The 13987-nt window shown below is 43.6% G+C and overlaps 1 protein-coding gene across 8 annotated transcripts in view; it reads left to right on the forward strand.

The window, feature by feature from the left end:
• Positions 1 to 13987, forward strand: part of LRRC27 (leucine rich repeat containing 27) — a 463960-nt gene that overhangs the window by 149009 nt on the left and 300964 nt on the right. For all 8 annotated transcript variants that reach the window (XM_069239754.1, XM_069239755.1, XM_069239752.1 and 5 more), the window contains one exon: positions 13883 to 13941. In XM_069239754.1, coding sequence (XP_069095855.1) covers positions 13883 to 13941 — 59 coding nt within the window. The remainder of the gene's footprint in view (positions 1 to 13882; positions 13942 to 13987) is intronic.

The following is a 13987-nucleotide window of genomic DNA, read 5'->3' on the forward strand; positions in this document are numbered from 1 at the left end:
TTCGACCATCCTGTAAAAGAAGAGACTGGGAACCCAACTGTATGATTTCTAGTGCATTTTTAAAAGTGACTGCCTGTTGATTCCTTTGGTGCGTAATTACGCACAGAAAGACTAACTTTATTAAATCTTTGTAAAGTCATATCTCAAAAAGTACTTAACATGTCTTAAAGATCTTGGTCTTAGAAATTATATAAAAGTCTGAAGTATTTTTATAAATTCTGGTCTTGAGTTATTCATTGAGTGTGTGTGGTGCATAATTGGATTTGTGAGTACAACAAATGCTTAGCACATCTCCTGGATTAGCCTAACTGCTCGACCAGCTACCTTAAAAATTGAAGCATTAGGTAGTCTAATGTTTACCTTTGGAAACCAAAGTGTGGTTGCCTGGACCGTGTGTGGTTGCACAGTGTGCCTAATTCTGCACACTACATAGAGGGCCAGCCTCCTACAGGTATCAAACCCTAACTTTCACTGAATGCTCAAGGAACACATTGCCAAAAAAGTAAAGAAGGCCTAGTAGAAGCTCTCTCTGATAAATAAAGGAAAGCTATTTCTTCCAAAAAGTGACTTCATTACTTTGTGTTAATTACAGAGCCGTACAGGTTCAGTAAATAAGTGTACATGTATAAGTCCTGAATGTGCCCAGGATGGTTTGTTTTACTGTGTTGTAGCTATTAAAAAGATAATGAGTTGCAAGACCTGTTTCCTGCAATTCAGGTAGGACAACCTGGCAATGATTAGCTTATTCTAATTGGCCTACGCTATCAATGTATTATGTCCTTCTGTGACAAGGCGCAGTTAGATTTTTGAGTTAGGGTGGTTTATATTTTATAGGTCTAATTTGAACCGAAGGCAGTGCAAGGAGTTTATTTTGAAGATGGTGTTCTATTTTATGCTGTTGACGCTTAGGAAACACAGGCATCTCCACCAGATATGGTGCAGTATGTTATTGCAATGTCTATCTATTTGATACTATTGGCTTGCCATTTTAGGCCTGTATTTTCAAATGCCTCTGTAAGGCATTAGCAGTTTAAAGGGAACACTTCCATTTCTCATTGATTGAAGAGTAGTCTGTAGCTTTTGCATTTGATTTTAGTGTTTTAAGAATTTCTGGAATTGCAGAGTCTGCTTTCTAAGAGAAGATTAATACTTCAATTGAGTATGTGCAACGTTTTGGTTTCCTTCGTCAAATGGAATTCGTTTGATGCATTGAATGGAACAAGTGTCTGAGTAGAGACTGAATGGCCTATAGAAATAACAGTGGTGATAATTGACAGCCCCTACCTGCCTGTGCCTTGGGATAGATTCAATTTCACAGATAGGGTTCCATTGATTCTGATTCAGGTTGTTGATTAGCACTTTAGTCCTAGATAAAATTTGCTTAATACTGAATACAGGAAGGTTCACAAACTTTATTGAAGGCCTTCTCTGGATTCAGCGCCATGGCCATCATTGGTGAAGACAGAAGCGTAGCTTTCCCTATAATGTGCCTGAATAGTCATATGTTGCCAGACGCAGTCTACCTTTCACAAATCCTGTTTAAGTTGGGTGAATTAAGTCGTTTGGGTTTTTCTCCATGTCTTGTGGCTAGGAATATACATTCTGCTTTAAGTAGCGACATTGGTCTGTAATTGTTACTCTCGAATGGACCGTTGCCTTTGTTGTGAGTATCTACAATAGTGGCTTCCAAAATTGACCCTTCGTTGTAACATACTAGTGTAATATTGTTATTATGGTCTATTAATTGTGCCTGTACATTTTTTTAAAGCTTTCTGGGAACATATCAGAGCTTGGGGCCTTACAATTTTTAAACAAGTTGATTGCCTTAACGATTTCTGACTTGTTTACTGAGTTCTACTTTGATGTCTGTGAGGGCATTTGGATCCTATCTAGATATAATTGACAGTACTCTGAAGAGAGTTGCTTCTCCATGTTATAGAGGGTTGAGTAAAAATACTCATAGGTTCTTAGAAGTTTTCGCTATCCAATATTTTGTATCCCGATTAGTAGTTTATTGCAACAATGTTCCACTTTCTGATTTTCTCCTGGAGATAATTACCTATGGTGTTGCCTTCTTTGTTAAACTCGCAGATGTTCTTTGCTTTTAGGTTAATAAGCCACAGCTGAGCTCTTTTATTGGCCTTCTGTTTTGGGTGGTTTCGCTTATTCAAGGTATATCTACATTTGTGGTGAGCTAGGTAGCTTTCTAGTATTTGTATTTCATTCTCTAGGATGTCTAGCTTTTTGTTCCTGTTTCTCTTTTTATTGGAATGACACATCTGTCTTCCCACATTTTTAAAGATGTTTTTATTCGACTTTATAATATGGTCTTTATCATTGTGGTTATTTTAGAAATAATTTTTCATTCCACAAGTTTGCATCCAGTTTGGGTCTTGAAGATAATTATGTCTACACAAATGCAGACATGGTCCAAAATTACAATCAGTTCAATTTTTGGCTTGAAGCAATTTAAGGTGAGTATGTCGTCAAATAATAGTCAGTTTTTGTAAGTGTGTTGTGAGGGTGTGAGTAGAGAGTTAATTCACTGCCTGTAGGATTATGTAGCTGTCTAATATCACTTAGCTTGTTTAGGTTGCATAGGTATCCCAGTTGTGTGTGACATTTGTTTGCTCTGTATTTACAAGAGGCCATCCTATCTAGGGAGATTAAACTCACCTCCTAGTATTTGTCCTGGGTGAGTTGATATTTTATAGATTCTTTAGTTCAAGTCCACCAGAGTTTAGGTTCCTCCCCTGTTGAGGCATAAACATATATTGATTTTGTATTGATATATCCCGTCTTTGTGTGCCTTTGTGAGTGGCCACCTGCTGTCAGTATCATGTGTATTATTCATTGGTGAGATCCCTGCTTTTTTTTCAAATGAGAGTTAATCCCCATTTTTTTCTTTTTTTCAGTTGTGGAGCAAGGATATTCTAGAATTCATTGACTGCATACTTATTGCCACCGTATTACCAGTTCTGGGTTCTTTTAGTAGGATGAGGTCTCCTCTCAGTTTGTGGTAGTATTTAATGATTTGCCTTATCGTAACTGTGTGAGTTTGGTTGCTAGGATTTAGAGAGAGGGTCTTAATAGTGTTGCTAGTCATTGGGTAGGTGTGGGTTCAGTGGGTGCTTCAGGTGGGTCCTCTGGGTGAACTTTGGATAGTACGATTTGAGCAGGCTTAGAGTATTATCCTTTTTTCCTTTCATGTCATAGTACATATGATATCCTATTTCCATTGCCTTTGAAATGTAGTGACCTAGACCAGGCTTCCAAGGGTCGTAATGCGGCTGATGGATAGAGAAGCTGGAAGACAAGGTTGAAAGATTAAAGAGAAAGAGTCAAAAAAGATCACCAATAGAAGTACAGAAAAACCTTGACCTGGGCCCTCCCATTTCCCCAAAAGTTCAAAATGGAGGGCAGTTGGAGCCTCGAGTGGCCCAAAGCCTCTGAAACTACAACTAAGCAAGAGAACAAACATGATTTGAAATGGAACAGATCTAGTGTAGGGGTATCCGCATGTCCTAAAACTGCTGGGTTAACAACCTTGTTGGAGGTAAGCATACTAACATGAAAACATGTAAACATTTTCTAGGCCATTTTGTTGTTTACAGAGTAGCAAGACATTGTTTGAGAATCAAGTGTGTGGTATATCGTTGCTCTTTTGAATGATACTTGCATAGGTGGATAATGTGAAAATACATTCAGATGCATGTATCCGTTAGGGTGGTTACTTTCTAGTAGTAATATGTTTAACTAGTCTTGAACAGTTTTAAACATTTTGTCTTGGCAGTATCAAAGAGACTTTGGCTCCATTATGAGTTTGGTGTGCAGCAGAGGTCGCCTGCCAAACTCGTACCACCATCTGACCGCAAGTACAACCAGAACACCACCGGCCATATTACGAGTTTCCCGCTAGGCCGGCGGGTGTAAACAGCGTTTCTGCCCGGCCTGCCCAGCGGGAAACAGTGCCTTAACATTGACGCCGGCTCGTAATCGAGCTGGCGACAATGTGGTGGTGCGGCGGGTGCATCAGTGCCTGCTACACTTTCCACTGTCCGTAATTCAGGCAGTGGAAAGCGCAATGGGGTTGTCCGTGGGGGGGGGTGGGCTGCATTGCCAAGTACATGGGCAGAACAGGAGCCCCACAGGGGCCCGATGCCCCTGTTCCGCCTGCCTTTCCATGGCGGTCCTGCCGCCATGCAAAGGATGGCAGATTGGCGATTTGTAATCCCCAGGGCGGCGCTGCATGCAGCGCCACCCTGGCGTATTACAACCACCAAGACCGTCAGGTTGTTGACAGGTGGCAACCAGGTGGTGTCGGTGGTGGACCGTGGCGGCTCCACCACTGTCGTAATGTGGCCGTCGGACCGTCACATCTGTGGTGGTCCGACTGCCACCGCGAGTCTGGCGATCTTAAGACTGGTATACTTGTAATGAGGGCCAAAGAGCTTATATGGTCAACCAACGGAGTTGGTATGCCAAGCAACTGCAATAAAATTTGTGGTCATTTGTCAAACGTATGTTTCTGACAATTGTTCTGTTCGGAGTGACTCGTGTAGGCAGTTGGTGCCTATGGAGTTAGTGGATGCATGATATGAACAGGATAATGAGTCTTTTAGACAGACTTTGTTAGTGTATTTGTCGATAGTATGTCTATAGGTACTAATTGAGGATAAAAAACAATTTGGAATTTCAGTGCTTTGGGCACAGTGGATATCTGTTTGAGCGTTCGTGTTAAATTCCATGGTAGTGTCAAGTTACTGGTATTCATCAGATTAGCTAGGAGATAATCTGTTAGTAATAGGCTGATATTCATATGTTGATAGCTTATTAATGTATTTGTTTATCCAGAGGTATAGTAAGGCTGCTGAATAGGGTAGTGAGATGGCTATAAAGTGGCTATAACTTTGTCTACAGTGTTATTTACAGAATGGACTGTATTGATTGGCTTTGACATTTTAGATGTGATACTGGTTTGTTGAAGAATGTTGGATAATATCTTGTTGAGTAGTTGTTGCAGTCTTGCTATTAGGGGACCATCTCAGACCATTAGTGGTCCATCTGTGATTGCTGCTGATTGTTTTTATATATTTGTGGGCCAGCAGGTTCACAGAAAAAAAAAATATTTTCTTCTGTGTAATTTGCGGCTTGGAAGGGCTTGCAAAAGACGGGGATGTTCATTGATCATAGTTAGCTCTTCATAGCTAGAAAGCCTTTTTGCAGTTCATAGTGTCTTTTGCGTAGTCTTAGAGATGCCTATTTTTCTATTTCAATTTTCAATGAAAGTTCCTTTCAATTACTTTGATTTTTCCTCAAGTGATCAAGTATCTTTTGTGAAGCAGGAAATCTGAGTGGTCTAAATATTACTGGCCTATGCATTTTCAAGAGAAGTATTAACTTGGTGGGTATTCTGTCTGCTCTTTCATTTTCAAAATCTTTGTTGAATAGAATCCCCAGAGTTTGTGAAATCCATGCTCCCTAAAAGTAAGCACATAATATAGCTTCTTTTTGCATGCTCACTGAGGGACTAAAGTTTCTCAGGGTATCTCTTCATTTTTTGTCTTCCTGCTCCTTGATCTGGATAGTAACCATTGTACTGATGAAAAGGTAGTAGGACCCTGACTCAAACTTCAACTTGATGAACTTGGCCAAAAGCTTACTGACCTCTCTGTGGGATTTTGATACACAGCCTAATGTATCTCAGAGTGCTGCAATATAGTTTTTGCAGTTAGCCCTCCTGCAGTACCTTTCATATTAATGATACTGTGAAAGGTTTGCCCACTACCACCAGTCTTGAGACTCTGATAGTGACCATTTTCTTTGGCATGAGATCTGATTGTTTAGGGAGCACACATTTTTCTTCTACGCTATGCATATTCTTGATTTTACCTCAGTCACCCTACATGAGAAGGTTTTTGAAATCATTTACTAACTCCGGCATTTCTGTATGCAGCAATTCTGTACTTGCCTTTGTGCATTATGCTAGGTTTTGCACAGATGAGAGGTGTTGGAAATTAGGTCCATGGAAGTGTTACGTTCTGGTTTACCTTTAACAAGGGATTCCAGAATCGGCAATTATGACTTTGATCTCTTCAAGCCCACTTCTTGTGCTTTAAGGTCCAAGGTGCGATTAAACACTGTGTTTGGTTGAGCGACATTTGGTTTGGTGGATTGTATGTTGGGTTAGCTAGCAGGCACCATTACAGACCTAACATAGTTATCTAGTCAGTATTGGATGTTCATCAGAGCTCACTAGTAGAGTTCATTACTAGTTACTTGTAGAATCTGATTATGTTGAACTGCCAGGCTAATGGCTCACATAGAGAGACATAATTTTGTGATAGCGTACATTTCTGATGGATACAAACTACCTGTGGATTCCTCACCTTATGAATTCACCATTGCGCCAGCATCCAACGGAAAATTTTCCCAGCTCTCCACGTCGACGAGGACGTCACAATTGCGCGGCTTCACGCAACTCCGTCTGACATCACTGTGCCAATAAGAGGTCCTCGTCGGCGTGCTGACGTCAGTTCCCTTTTTTCCGTGCCTTCGACGCTAACAGTTTTCTCCTAGCTCTCGCTTCTGTTCGAGGTTTCATCTTGTTGCTCTTTGTAGTTACTATGTCTCCCCCGAGGAAGTCCGGTTTCAAACCTTGCAGAGAGTGTGACGGTCGCATGTCGGTCACTGACCCTCACGATGATGGTCTACCCTCCTCTCCGGTGCCTCGTCAGGTGTTGAAACCGGTGTCTTCGATGTCAGCAAATTCCATGTCGATTCCGAGGTTGGAAGCTCGATTGAGGTCACACAGGAAGGCCTTGCGTCTCTTGGAAGAGGAAGAATATCAAAGGCAGTTGGAGGAAGGAGAGATTGTTGAGCCCCTGGGAGAGTATCAGGGTTTTGTACTCGGCCAGTGGGCTGGATACTTCCCCGGAATGGGACTTGTCTTCACAGGTGGAATTTACGGAGAAGTGAGCTTCGTTTCACATGGTAATCAGGAAGGCAGCGGACTTTTTAGAAATTCCATTGCCTGCTGCGGAAGTTAAAACTAACATATTAACAGAAGTGCTGCATCCTTCTTCGGCTTCTGCAGACCCTTTGCTTCCTTTCAATGAGGCTCTTACGGAACCCATTTTAGAACTTTTGAGGAAGCCGGTTTCGTCACCTGTGGTGAATAGAGCTGTGGCAAGAAGATATAGAGTGGCACCTGGTGATCCGGGGTTTTTATCGCGACATCCTACCCCGGAGAGTTTGGTGGTCCAGGCCTCTTGCTCTACAAGGTCTGCTCCTCGCTGTGATTCCATCTGACATGGAGTCCAAGCGGATGGAACAATCCGCAAAGAAGACTTTTGCTTCTTGCAGCATTGCTCTCAAGGCTGCAAACACTAGCTGTGTGCTGGGTAGGTATATCCACGCCCTCATGGGCTCTGAGAAAGCCATGGTTCCTGATCTGCCACAAGATATACAGAGAACTCATGTCTAATGTGCAGGCTGTGGCGAAACAAATAATTCAGTCTGGCCTGGATTCATATGGCCAGGGCAATGGGTACATCTATTGCTACCAGGAGGCACGCTTGGTTGAGGTCCTCTGGGTTTTCTTCAGATGTACAGGCCACCTTGTTGGATTTGCCATTTGATGGGAAAAACTGTTTGTAGATAAGCTGACTCTGCCCTAGAGCGCTTTAAAGACAGCCGGGCCACGGCGAAGTCTTTAGTATTGCAAGCCTCCTCTGCTACCCCTTTTAGGTCCTTTCGTAGGTTCAGGGGTTTGGATGTTGGGCAGTTTATCGAGGGAGGCCCCAGTCCTCAGTCCAGCAGCCCACCAGCCTCCCATATCGGTCCTTTAGAGGGCGGGGGAGAGTTAGAACGACAGGGGCCACCCATCAGCACCCTACGTCATCCTCTTCCTCTGGAGGACAACAGCAAGGGAAGCAGCCCTAGTTTTCTCCTAACTGTAGGGGGAAGATTACGCCTTTTTCTCCACGAGTGGGAGTTAGTTACATCAGACTCATGGGTGCTAAACATTGTGAGAAAAGCCTTTTCGCTCTGCCTTTTCAGGAGTTTCCTCCTTCCATCCCTCCCCGTCCCTCATTTTGTTCAGAAGACCTTCTCCTGTTGTTGCAACAGGAAGTTCAGACCCTATTCTCAAAAGTTGCGGTGGATTTGGTTCCAGAGCAGGAAAGGGGTCAGGGTTGTTATTCAAGATACTTCCTGATCCCCAAGAAGGATGGTCGTTTGAGACCAATCCTAGACCTGAGGATTCTGAATTGGTTCCTCAAACAGGAGAAATTCAAGATGCTGACTCTAGCGCAGGTACTTCTGGCATTGAACAAAGAGGTTTGGATGGTGTCTGTCGACTTTCAGGAGGTGTACTTTCATATCCCTGTACTCAAGTCGCACAGGAAGTATCTCCGGTTTGTGGTGGGGTCGCAACACTACCAGTTTGCGGTCCTCCCGTTTGGTCTTACTTCAGCACCTCAAGTCTTCACAAAGGTGATGGCAGTGGTGGCAGCAAGTCTCAGAAGGGAAGGGATATCAGTATTCCCTTACCTGGACGATTGGTTGATCAAAGCCAAGTCTCCAGAGCTTGTGTTGCGTCACTTGCCGAAGACAACTCAGTTGTTCAGGCTGGGTTTTTCGATCAGTGTACCCAAATCTCACCTGGAGCCCTCTCAACGTCTCCTGTTCATAGGGGCAGTGTTGGACACAACATTGAATCGGGCCTATACTCCTCCTCAGCGGCCCCAGGATTTTCAGGCGTTGATTCCAATGTTTCAAAATGGAGCGGTTGTTCCAGTCCCCAAGGTCTTACGCTTGCTCGGTCTGTTCGCTTCTTGCATTCCATTGGTCACTCATGCACATTGGCACACGAGGGCTCTCCAATGATGCCTCCGCAGGCAGTGGTTTCAACACAAAGGGGAACTCGAGGAGTCGATAACGATCTCCAGAGACGCTGCAGCGGATTTGCGATGGTGGGCTGTGAATGGCAACCTTTCGCAAGGAAGGCCGTTTTCACTGCTGCCGCCGGTGTCCACGGTCATGACGGATGCTTCCACTCTAGGGGGGGGAGCTCATCTGGGGGACCTGGAGATCAAAGGTCGTTGGTGTCCAGTGGAACAGACTTTTCATATCAATCTGTTGGAATTGCAGGCGATACGCTTGGCTCTCAAGGCATTCCTCCTGTCCCTTCGAGGTCAGTCAGTTCAGGTCCTGACGGACAACACCACTGCGATGTGGTATATAAACAAGCAGGGAGGAGTAGGGTCGTATCTTCTCTGCAGAGAAGCTCTGCGTCTCTGGTCCTGGCTTCAGGATCATCGGATTTGCTTGATAGCAAATCATCTGGCCGGAGTGCTCAAAGTGCGTTCGGACTCTCTGTCGGCTTTTTTCGGCCGATGACGAGTGGCGTCTCCATCCGGATCTGGTCCTGCACATTTTTCAGATGTGGGGTTTTCCGGTGATAGATCTGTTTGCCACTCGGAGAACGCGCACTGCCTGTCATTCTGCAGCCTCCAGTATCCGGTGCAAGGAGTTTTTGGGGGACACGTTTCAGATCTCTTGGTGCAACCAGTTGCTTTACGCGTTTCCCCCCCCATACCCTTGATTCCTCGGGTTCTGAGGAAGATTCGCCAAGATCGGGCTCAAGTTATTTTAATAGCCCCGGATTGGCCAAGAAGGGTGTGGTACACGGACCTTCTCCAACTCTCGCTGTGCCCTCCGCTCCGTTTCCCTCTCAGGGCAGACCTCCTCTTGCAGTCGCAGGGGCAGGTTCTACACCCCCACCTCCAGAGCCTGCACCTTCATGCCTGGAGATTAAACGGGGCAACCTGAGTTCCTTTTCTCTCCCACCAGATGTAGTGGATGTTATTTTATCGGCCAGGTGACACTCCACTAACACCATTTATGCCTTTAGGTGGGCAAAATTCGTGGCTTGGTGTGGAGAAAAGCAAATTGACCCATTGAAGGCCCTCCTTTCTGATATTTTATTATTTGCTTTGGACTTAGCAGGAAGGGTTGTGCAGTGGCTACGGTTAAGGGTTTTTTAGCTGCTCTGTCAGCCTTTCTTTGCCTCCCGGATCAGCCCTCATTGTTTAAATCACTTATTGTAGTTAGGTTTCTTAAGGGTTTACTTAATACGTTTCGGCCCACTCCTTTTCATGTGCCTCAGTGGGACCTAAATCTTGTTTTGACCTTTTTAATGGGGGTCACCTTTTGAGCCCATGCACTCTTGCCCGTTAAGGTTTATAGTGCTTAAGACAGTTTTTCTTGTTGCCATAACCTTGGCTAGGCAGGTTAGTGAGCTCCAAGCTCTTTTTGTAAAACCCCCCTTTACCTTCTTTTTCCCAGATAAAGTGGTGTTAAAAACCAGGGCGGCTTTCCTGCCAAAAGTTGTCACTCCTTTTCATATAGGGCAGACTATTACCCTTCCATCTTTCTACCCTCCTCCTCACCCCTCGAAGGAGGAAGAAAGGCATCACCGGTTGGACCTAAAAGGGCGCTTAGTGTTTACATTGAAAGGACGAAGGACTTTAGCCTGGAAGATCATCTGTTTGTGGGGTACGTTGGACAGAGGAAGGGCCATAAAAGAACTATCTCCAGGTGGGTTATCCTTTGTATCAAGATCTGCTACTCGTTGGCGAAAAAGGTTCCCCCTGAATGTATCAAAGCCCACCCCAACAGGGCTAAGTCTGCTACTTCGGCCCTGGCAAGGGGGATTCCGGTGGTCGATATTTGCAAGGCGGCAACTTGGGCGTCCCTCCATACCTTTGCAAAGCATTACTGCTTGGACTCTGAGGTTCGGTTGGACGGCCATTTTGCACAATCTGTTTGGCAGGATTTCTTGGTGTAATCAGACAGGCACCCACCTCCGTGTGTGGTACTGCTCTGGGACTCATTTCATAAGGTGAGGAATCCACAGGTAGTTTGTATCTATCAGAACAAGTTACTTACCTTTGGTAACGCGTTTTCTGGTGGATACAATAGCTACCTGTGGATTCCTCACAGTACCACCCGCCTCCCTGTTGCCTGTCTGATTGCACTTCGATTTGTGGTTGTATAAATGTATGTATATATTGATACTTTTCCTGTATATATAAATGATGGTTTTGATTATGTTGCATCATGAAGGCTTTATGTATTTATTGGAGTCACTGTGGAGTCGGTTCTCACCTGTTCTCCTCAAAGGCACGTAAAAAATGGGTGAAACTGACGTCAGCACGCCAACAAGGACCTCTTATTGGCATGGTGACGTCAGACGGAGTCGCGTGGAGCCGTGCAATTGTGACGTCCTCGTCGATGTGGAGAGCTGGGAAGAAGATTTTCCGTTGGATGCTGGCGCAAGGGTGAATTCATACGGTGAGGAATCCACTGGTAGCGATTGTAACCAGAAAAAGCGTTACTGAAGGTAAGTAACTTGTTCATTTAGGTCATCAGGAGCCAGATTTACAAACAGTAGGAAAACCGATATCTTATTTGTGATTATCCCCGATTCGCAATTAGGAAACCTGTATTCGTCATGTATACATTTTTTTTATTCCCAAATAGTCATTCCTAGTAGTTCATAAATCATTTTACCTCATAAATATTAATGAGGTAGGTCGTAATTTGCTACCCATTAGGAATCATGTCCATCACATGGATGGTGGCCAGATTTTGTCAGCAGACCACCATGTCTGTGATTGCTTGTAATAAAGCAATATATATATATTTTAAATGCAGCCCGGTTTTCTCAAAGAAAAACAGGATGCTTTAAAAAAAAAAATGAAACTTTTAAGTTTTCGTTTTTTTTTAAACACTCTCAGAGGGAAAGATGTGTTTGTGAATTGGTTACCACCACTTTAGAATTGGTGTTAAATTATTAATGTTCTGTGGCCGGAACTCGGTTGCAAAATATTATTACATACTACTGTAATTTTGTATTTTGAAGGAACGCCCTAAACAAGCCCCTTCCAAATACTTAATCGTAAATGTAAATTGCGGTTCAGTAACAAGTTACTGAATTGCATTTTGCCTTTTGTATATTAAAACAAGTTTTTTGCAGTTGCCAACAGCCCTTTTCAGAGAATCAGTCAATTTGTAACCTCAAAGTATCTTTTTACATCTGGCCCCTTGTGTCTTGTAGGTTTCGGTTCCAGACCAGGTCTTCAAAGCAGCCATATTTTGAGGTATGGGTAGCGGGGAGGGTTAGCTTTTTTGAGCTGGGCCTGGAGAGGGTCGGTGGTTGGTGGATTAAGGCTGATTATCTGCTGTTGGCATGGAGCTCTGCACTGACTTTAAAAAAAAAACGAAGAAAACAATGCAACTTAGATAATTAAATGGCGATGGGTATTATAAGCTGGGATGCTGGCGTAGACACCGCATTGTGGATAGAGACTGGTGAGAACAGGTAGGGAGAGGAAATCGGAACACTTGGCAGTATGAGATACGGGGTTGGGGTAAGTGTCATGGTGCACTGAAGTTGGCTGGGGGACTGATACAATAGGGAATGATGTGAGGCAAAGAGGCACCCACAATATGACAGAAGTGTGGAGATGATGGAAATGAGGGAATGAGCTTTGGAGGCACTGTAAAGCATACCTGGAATAAGTAGGAGGGAACACAAAGTAGAGGAAGGATAGGGCAATGCTTTCCCGCAGAGTGCTAAATGAATGAAACACAAAAAAAAGAAAATTCATAACGTCTGCAATGGAAGGATAAACCATAGCCAGTCAAAAGCAGGGGTAAGCAATCGATACTCCAGGGAAGGGGCACGCCCAGAATAGGGAGTAAAGTCACTAATAACGTGCCGGGAACTGAGATTGACAAAAAAGCTAATCTAATAGTGAGCAAGATCTTGACCGTTGTATTTTATACAGTGTTGACTGTGACCACTGGAGCTGTCTGTTGTGGGAATTCAGTACAAACGAGGTTCAAGCCTATACTATATCTCTTCATTATTTATCAAAGTACCCAAAGCCAATCAGTTCTATTCTTTATTGCACCAGGAGTACCATTATGGTGTGGTGTCTTAAACTGGTGAATTTTAGCAGCCTCGCTGACGGTTTGATCCTTTCTGCTTCTTAGCTACCCTCTGAATTCAACTTAGTCTGTGTTATCAGGGAAGAATGTATGAATTAACCTGGCCAAAATGTTGCCATACTGTCTGCTCCTGCTTTTAGGAGGTGGTTAGGGTCTATAAACCTTACCCCACTATAAGCCATAATAGCTGTAGTTGCATGGGGGCAGAAATGTAGAGTTCTTAACCTACAACGACATGAAAGTGAAGGAATGAGTTAAATTTGGTGAGATCAAAGAAAAGGGTTGCTACGAAATTAATCTGCATAACTTTCTTTTCAGGCTTATTAACCCAGTTTCATGGAATGCGGTGCTCTGAACTAGTCCTTTCTTTGTTTAATCCAGTAGTCTTTGCTTGACCTAAAATTGCACCACAAGCTACTTCTGCTGAAGACAGATAGAGCTCCTAAAGTAAAGATCAAAGTGTCTACTTCAAGAAAATATTATGCTGGGGGCTTGATTGATAAGGCTCCGTTATTAAGAGAGTATTCTGCTTTATAGACGGTAAAGAATGTAATCAAAATGCCCTTAACACATACAAAAAGGCAGAGGCATGGAATGAAATTTCCACATGCTTTCCTGTTGTTCTGCTATTCCTGCAGCTGGTTCTGAAGCTGAGTCACCAGCTTTCAAAACTGCGGCATCCATTCATTCCTTTGCTGCGGCGTGTGAACACTAATGTGCAACTTTGAGCTCAGAGCACTTGCATCTCTGAGAAGCTTAACTGGAACAAAACTAATATTCTTCTGTTCTAATACATGCAAATAATACTGATAACGTTTTATAATTTGTCGATACTTATCATGTTGTATGTCTCATTTTAAAGGAATTTGAAGTCTCTGCTGTTAGAAGGAAATCCTATAAAAGCTTTGCCCGTAGAACTCGGTGAGTTTGTCAATTGTTGGCGAGTGGTTTTTGATCATTGTATTAG

Source organism: Pleurodeles waltl, chromosome 6 (assembly GCF_031143425.1).
Source record: "Pleurodeles waltl isolate 20211129_DDA chromosome 6, aPleWal1.hap1.20221129, whole genome shotgun sequence".
Classification (NCBI taxonomy): domain Eukaryota; kingdom Metazoa; phylum Chordata; class Amphibia; order Caudata; family Salamandridae; genus Pleurodeles; species Pleurodeles waltl.